The sequence below is a fragment of the Amaranthus tricolor genome, chromosome 10, assembly GCF_026212465.1.
Source record: "Amaranthus tricolor cultivar Red isolate AtriRed21 chromosome 10, ASM2621246v1, whole genome shotgun sequence".
In the NCBI taxonomy this organism is placed as follows: domain Eukaryota; kingdom Viridiplantae; phylum Streptophyta; class Magnoliopsida; order Caryophyllales; family Amaranthaceae; genus Amaranthus; species Amaranthus tricolor.
The window spans coordinates 27,853,443-27,861,700 of NC_080056.1; the positions used below are offsets into that span (position 1 = coordinate 27,853,443).

The 8,258-nt window shown below is 36.6% G+C and overlaps 1 protein-coding gene across 1 annotated transcript; it reads left to right on the forward strand.

The window, feature by feature from the left end:
* Positions 1-4,217: 4,217 nt before the first annotated feature.
* On the forward strand, positions 4,218-7,411 carry LOC130825016 (uncharacterized). The gene is made up of 2 exons (XM_057690042.1): positions 4,218-4,260; positions 5,157-7,411. The coding sequence occupies exons 1-2, from the start codon at positions 4,218-4,220 to the stop codon at positions 7,409-7,411; spliced, it is 2,298 nt and encodes a 765-aa protein (XP_057546025.1).
* Positions 7,412-8,258: the final 847 nt, after the last annotated feature.

Here is an 8,258-nt window from a genome sequence, read left to right on the forward strand (position 1 = left end):
ATGAAGAATGAATGATGAAGAATGAACAAGGATCAATGATCAATGAAGAATGAACGATGAAGAATGAACAAGGATGAATGATCAATGAAGAATGAACGATGAAGAATGAACAAGGATCAATGATCAATGAAGAATGAACGATGAAGAATGAACAAGGATGAATGATCAATGAAGAATGAACAATGAAGAATGAACAAGCATCAATGATCAATGAAGAATGAACGATGAAGAATGAACTAGGATCAATGATCAACGAAGAATGAACAAGGAACAATGATCAATGATGATTGAGCGATGAAGAATGAACAAGGTTCAATCATCAATGAAGAACGAACGATGAACAATGAAAAAGGATCAATGATCAATGAAGAATGAACGATGAAGAATGAACAAGGATCAATGAATAATGAAAATTGAACGATGAAGAATGAACAAGGATCAATGATCAGTGAAGAATGAACGATGAAGAATGAACAAGGATCAATGATCAATGATGAATGAACGATGAAGAATGAACGAGGATCAATGATCCATGATGAATGAACGATGAAGAATGAACAAGGATCAATGATCAATGAACAATGAACGATGAAGAATGAACAAGGATCAATGATCAATGAAGAATGAATGATGAAGAATGAATAAGGATCAATGATCAATGAAAAATGAACGATGATGAATGTACAAGAAGAATTGATCAATGAAGAATGAACGATGAAGAATAAATAACGATCAATGATCAATGATGAATGAACGATGAAGAATGAACAAGGATAAATGATCAGTGAAGAATGAACGATGAAGAATGAAGAAGGATCAATCATCAATGAAGAACGAACGATGAACAATGAAAAAGGATCAATGATCAATGAAGAATAAACGATGAAGAATGAACAAGGATCAATGATCAGTGAAGAATGAACGATGAAGAATGAACAAGGATCAATGATCAGTGAAGAATGAACGATGAAGAACGAACAAGGATCAATCATCAATGAAGAACGAACGATGAACAATGAAAAAGGATCAATGATCAATGAAGAATGAACGATGAAGAATGATAAAGGATCAATGAATAATGAACATTGAAGGATGAAGAATGAACAAGGATCAATGATCAATGAAGAATGAACGATGAAGAATGAACAAGGATCAATGATCAATGAAGAACGAACGATGAAGAATGAACAAAGATCAATGATCAATGAAGAATGAACGATGAAGAATGAATAAGGATCAATGATCAATGATGAATGAACGATGAAGAATGAACAAGGATCAATGATCAATGAACAATGAACTATGAAGAATGTACAAGCATCAATGATCAATGATGAATGAACGATGAAGAATGAACAAGGATCAATGATCAATGAACAATGAACTATGAAGAATGAACAAGAATCAATGATCAATGAAGAATGAACGATGAAGAATGAACAAGGATCAATGATCAATGAAGAATAAACGATGAAGAATGAACAAGGATCAATGATCAATGATGAATGAACGATGAAGAATGAACAACCATCAATGATCAATGATTAATCAACGATGAAGAATGAACAAGGATCAATGATCAATGAAGAATAAACAAGGATCAATCATCAATGAAAAACGAACGATGAACAATGAAAAAGGATCAATGATCAATGAAGAATGAACGATGAAGAATGAACAAGGATCAATGAATAATGAACATTGAACGATGAAGAATAAACAAGGATCAATGATCAGTGAAGAATAAACGATGAAGAATGAACAAGGATCAATGATCAATGAATAACGAACGATGAAGAATGAACAAGGATCAATGATCAATGAAGAATGAACGATGAAGAATGAACAAGGATCAATGATCAATGATGAATGAACGATGGAGAATGAACAAGAATCAATGATCTATGAAGAAGGAACGATGAAGAATGAACAAGGATCAATGATCAATGAACAATGAACTACGAAGAATGAATAAGCATCAATGATCAATGAAGAATGAACGATGAAGAACGAACAAGGATCAATGATCAATGATGAATGAACGATGAAGAAGGAACAAGGATCAATGATCAATGAAGAATGAACAAGGATCAATGATCAATGATGAATGAACGATGAAGAATGAACAAGGATCTTTGATCAATGAACAATGAACGATGAAGAATGAATTAGGATGAATGATCAATGAAGAATGAGCGATGAAGAATGAACAAGGATGAATGATCAATGAAGAATGAACGATGAAGAATGAACAAGGATCAATGATCAATGAAGAATGAACGATGAAGAATCAATGAAGAATGAACGATGAAGAATGAACAAGCATCAATGATCAATGAAGAATGAACGATGAACAATGAACAAGGATTAATGATCAATGAAGAATGAACAAGGATCAACGATTAATGATGATTGAGCGATGAAGAATGAACAAGGATCAATCATCAATGAAGAACGAACGATGAACAATGAAAAAGGATCAATGATCAATGAAGAATGAACGATGAAGAATGAACAAGGATCAATGAATAATGAACATTGAACGATGAAGAATGAACAAGGATCAATGATCAGTGAAGAATGAACGATGAATAATGAACAAGGATCAATGATCAATGATGAATGAACGATGAAGAAGGAACAAGGATCAATGATCAATGAAGAATGAACGATGAAGAATGAACAAGGATCAATGATCAATGATGAATGAACGATGGAGAATGAACAAGGATCAATGATCAATGAACAATGAACGATGAAGAATGAACAAGGATCAATGATCAATGAAGAATGAACGATGAAGAATGAATACGGATCAATAAAGAATGAACGATGAAGAATGAATACGGATCAATAATAAATGAAGAATGAACGATGAAGAATGAACAAGAATCAATGATCTATGAAGAATAAACGTTGAAGAACGAATAAGGTTCAATGATCAATGATGAATGAACGATGAAGAATGAAAAAGGATCAATGATCAATGAAGAATGAACGATGAAGAATGAATAAGGATCAATGATCAATGATGAATGAACGATGAAGAATGAACAAGGATCAATGATCAGTGAAGAATGAACGATGAAGAATGAACAAGGATCAATGATCAGTGAAGAATGAACGATGAAGAATGAACAAGGACCAATGATCAATGAAGAAAGAACGATGAAGAATGAATAAGGATCAATGATCTATGATGAATGAACGATAAAGAATGAATAAGGATCAATGATCAATGATGAATGAACGATGAAGAATGAACAAGGATCTTTGATCAATGAAAAATGAACGATGAAGAATGAACAAGGATGAATGATCAATGAAGAATGAGCGATGAAGAATGAACAAGGATGAATGATCAATGAAGACTGAACGATGAAGAATGAACAAGGATGAATGATTAATGAAGAATGAATGATGAAGAAATGAAGAATGAACGATGAAGAATGAACAAGGATTAATGATCAATGAAGAATGAACAAGGATCAATGATCAATGATGATTGAGCGATGAAGAATGAACAAGGATCAATCATCAATAAAGAATGAACGTTGAACAATGAAAAAGAATCAATGATCAATGAAGAATGAACGATGAAGAATGAACAACGATCAATGAATAATGAACATTTAACGATGAAGAATGAACAAGGATTAATGATCAGTGAAGAATGAACGATGAAGAATGAACAAGGATCAATGATCAATGATGAATGAACGATGAAGAAGGAACAAGGGACAATGATCAATGAAGAATGAACGATGAAGAATGAACAAGGATCAATGATCAATGATGAATGAACGATGGAGAATGAACAAGGATCAATGATCAATGAACAATGAACGATGAAGAATGAACAAGGATCAATGATTGACCAAAGTGGTCAAGGTTCGAATAGTCCAAATATTCCAGACCAAGAATCTAACGTTAGGGAATTGATTTTGTCCAAGTCTTTTTTCAAGATTACGCCTACAAGCTTTGGTGTGCATGGTTCGAATATGTCCTCAAATGGTTGCACTTTGCTAAGCGTGACTAACTAACTCATTAATGAGACAGATTAAAGACATTAATTGGGTCGGTTACAAGGAACTAATTCCAAACAGTTTTGGAATTCAAAGGGGCGTGTTTTAAGGAGATTTAAAGCTGGTTTTAATCTCATTTAAAGGGTGTTATTAGCTGTCTTTTTGGTTTATTTGCTGAATAAAGAAGCTTAAATGAGAGGAGTAATGAGGGCGGTTACAAAGGCACAATTCAAGGGCAGCTTTGAATGACGGTACTGAACAGTCTTGAAAGATTGATTGCTGGACGTTTTTGAAGTTAAATTCTCCTTATTTTAAGCTTATTTGTTTAAGTTAAATTAAGAGTAGTAATGGGCATTAATTTGGACGGTTATGAGCCAATTAATAGGCCCTTTTATTTCAGTCTTGTTTTTTAGAATATGTAAAGGCATTATTGAATGTAACTCAAGCTATATAAGGCTTGGAAATGATCAATGAAAATATATTCAGAAATTTGCCAAAACAAAACCTTCACGTGTGTGAGTTCTAACTTTGCTAGGAGTTTAGCTAAGTTGTCAATCCAAGGTTGAGAGTTTCTCAATTTTGAAGAGTTCTAGTTTTGGTCGAGTGTTCCCAAAGCTTGATCTTAGTAGTCGTTGTCTAGGTTGAGTGTTCCCTAAACACTTCTACACCCAAACAAGTGAGTGAGTGTTCCTCCTTGTTATATCCCCAAGTTAAGGGTGAGTGTTCCCCTAAACTTACTTGTTTCTTTCCAATTATCCTTCTAAAAAAACCTAACACACATTCCCACGTTTTATCCCATTTGTGAACGAAGTTTTTCAACTTAGTTTACACATCATTTGGCGCGTCAGATAGGGGGAGTTTTTCCATACACTTCCAAAGGGGTCGAATACCTACATATCATGGGAGATAATCAAGATTTGAAAGTAGCTTTGGAAGCTCTAAATCGTTCCATTGCTAGTCAAGAAAGGTTGGCCGAAACTAATGCCAATCTACAAGGGAATCTTGCTGCCTTAATGGCAAGACTCCTGAACGAGCAAGATAGGAGAGATCAAAACGAGGAACCTCCACCTAGGAGGGAAGATAGGAGTCTCAAAGTAGATGTCCCTGCCTTTGATGGGTCGCTTGATCCAGAAAAGTACTTGGAATGGGAGAAATCCTTGGAAAGGTACTTTGAATACAAAGACATTCAAGAGGAAGTACAAAAATACAAGATAGCCAAAGTCAAGCTGAAAGGCTATGGTGATAGTTGGTTGCAAGGAGAACAAAGGGGGCGTACCCTTAGGGGGAAAGCTTCCATCTCTACTTGGAGGAAATTGAAGAAAAGGATGAGGGATCGCTTTATTCCTCACAATTACAAACAAAGTCAATATGTAAAGTGGAGTACTTTACAACAAAGAGGCGACCCAGTTGAAGATTACATAAAGGAGTTTGATAGACTCGCCATTGTGTGTGAAGTCACAGAAAATGAAGAGCTCAAGTTGGGGCGTTTTATTGCTGGTTTGGATCAAGAATTGCAAGAGAAGCTTGAAGGTTACACCAACTTAACCTTTGTGGAAGCTTGTAAACTTGTGGTGAAATTCGATGCTAAGAGGAAGAAGAAGAAGTCTACTTTCATTCCTCAAGTGGTTCGAAAACCTACCTTTCCTACCAAGGAGGGGTCTAGTCCTGTCAAACCTAATGATCCACCTAGGAAGGACAAGAAGGACTTCAAACTTAGTGACATTGTATGTTACAAGTGTGGAGGAAGAGGGCATTTCAAGAAAGATTGTCCAAATTCAAGGGCCTTAACTATGCAAGAGGTGAAGCTCATTGCCAACCAAACTATAGATTGGGAAGAGTTTGAAGATGAAGAAGGGGAGGCCGTGGGTGAAGATGAAGAGGAGGACCAATGCTTTCCAGAAGAGGAGGCCAAGCAAAGCCTAGTGGTGAGGAGGGCGTTGCAAGCCCAAGTTGAGGAGCCCATAGCACCTCAAAGACAACACATTTTCATCACCAGGTGCAAGGTTGAAGGCGAGGTATGTGATTTGATTATTGATAGTGGGAGTGAGGCAAATACGGTTTCTAAAACTCTAGTAACCAAACTTGGTCTTACAACTACAAATCATCCAAATCCTTATAAGTTGAGTTGGTTAGATTCGAATTCCGGCACGGGGGTTAGAAAACAAAGCATGGTTAGTTTTTCCATTGGTTCTTATCATGATTCTCAATTATGTGATGTTGTGTCTATGGATGCTTGTCATATTTTACTTGGTAGACCATGGCAAACTGATCGAAAATCTGTCCATGATGGTTATCATAATACTTACACTATAACTCACCAAGGAAAACAAAAAAAATTACATCCCTTACCACCCCCACGTTTTTCACAAAAAGTTAAACAATCTAAGGAGGTGTCATTGCTCACTCTTAAAGAATTTGAGAGGGAGATTGATGGTGAGAATGAGGTGTATCTGTTGTATTCTAAAGAAATCCATGAAAAATTTGTGAGTCAAAACCCTAAATTGGCTCAATTGATTAAAGACTTTGAAGATGTTTTTCCTGATGAGTTACCTAATGGGTTACCACCTTTAAGAGGTATTGAACATCAAATTGATCTTATTCCTAGTGCTCCTTTGCCTAACAAACCCGCCTATAGATGTAATCCTTTGGAGACTAAGGAGTTGCAAAGACAAATAGAGGAATTGATGAGTATGGGGTATGTGCGTGAGTCTATGAGTCCTTGTGCTGTTCCTGCTCTTTTGGTTCCTAAAAAGGATGGTACTTGGCGTATGTGTATTGATAGTAGGGCTGTTAATAACATTACTATCAAGTACAGGTTTCCTATCCCAAGGCTCGATGACATGCTTGATGAATTGAGTGGTTCTAATGTGTTTTCCAAAATTGATTTGAGAAGTGGCTATCATCAAATTCGAATGAGGGAAGGAGATGAATGGAAGACTGCTTTCAAGACCAAGCATGGGTTGTACGAGTGGCTTGTTATGCCATTTGGACTCACCAATGCTCCTAGCACTTTCATGAGATTGATGAATGAAGTGTTGAGGCCTTTTCTAGGCAAGTTCGTGGTGGTGTATCTTGATGACATCCTCATCTATAGCAAGCGTGAAGATGAACATTTGTTACATTTATTGGAAGTTTTCACTGTATTAAGAAAGCAAAAATTGTATGGAAAACATGAGAAATGTAATTTTATGCTATATGAGGTCACTTTTCTTGGTTACATTATTTCAGGTGAAGGTGTGAAAGTTGATCCAAGCAAGATTGAGGCTATTCAATCATGGCCTAGTCCCAAGACACTCACGGAGGTGCGCTCATTCCATGGGTTAGCTTCCTTTTATAGGAGGTTCATTCGCAATTTCAGCACTCTCATGGCTCCTATAACTGAGTGAACAAAAAAGGGCTCGTTTGAGTGGACTCCCCAAGCTCAAAAGACCTTTGAGGAGGTCAAAGAGAAGATGTGCAACACTCCAATCCTAGCACTTCCAGATTTCTCAAAGCCATTTGAAGTTGAGTGTGATGCAAGTGGGAGGGGAATTGGTGCCGTTTTGATTCAAGAAGGGCGTCCTATTGCCTATTTTAGTGAGAAGTTGAGTCAAGGCAAGCTGAACTATTCCACCTATGACAAGGAGTTCTATGCAATGGTGAGGGCTCTAGATCATTGGTCACATTACTTGAGGCCACAACCATTCATCCTACATTCTGATCATGAGTCTTTAAGATTCATTCATGGCCAAAAGAAGCTGAATTCGAGGCATGCTAAGTGGGTGGAGTTCTTGCAAACATTTAACTTTTCCTCTAAATACAAGAGTGGGAAAGCTAATATTGTTGCGGATGCCTTATCTAGAAGACATTCTCTACTTGGAGTGGTGGAAGCTAAGATCCTTGGGTTCGATTTGATCAAGGAGTTCTATAAAGAAGATGATGATTTCAAGCCTATTTTGGAGAGGTGCGTGAATGGAGTCTATGATCTTTTTTCCTTACAAAATGACTTTCTTTTTAAGGGAAATAGATTATGCATTCCTAAGTGTCCTATTCGAAGTCTATTGATCCATGAGGCTCATGGAGGTGGACTAGCCGGTCACTTTGGAGTTCAAAAGACCATGGAGCTTCTTCAAGCTCATTTCTATTGGCCTAACATGCTAGCTACTGTCCATCATGTGGTGGCTCGTTGTTCTACTTGTCAAAGGGCCAAGATGGTGTTTCAAAAGGGTCTCTACAAGCCTTTGCCTATTCCAG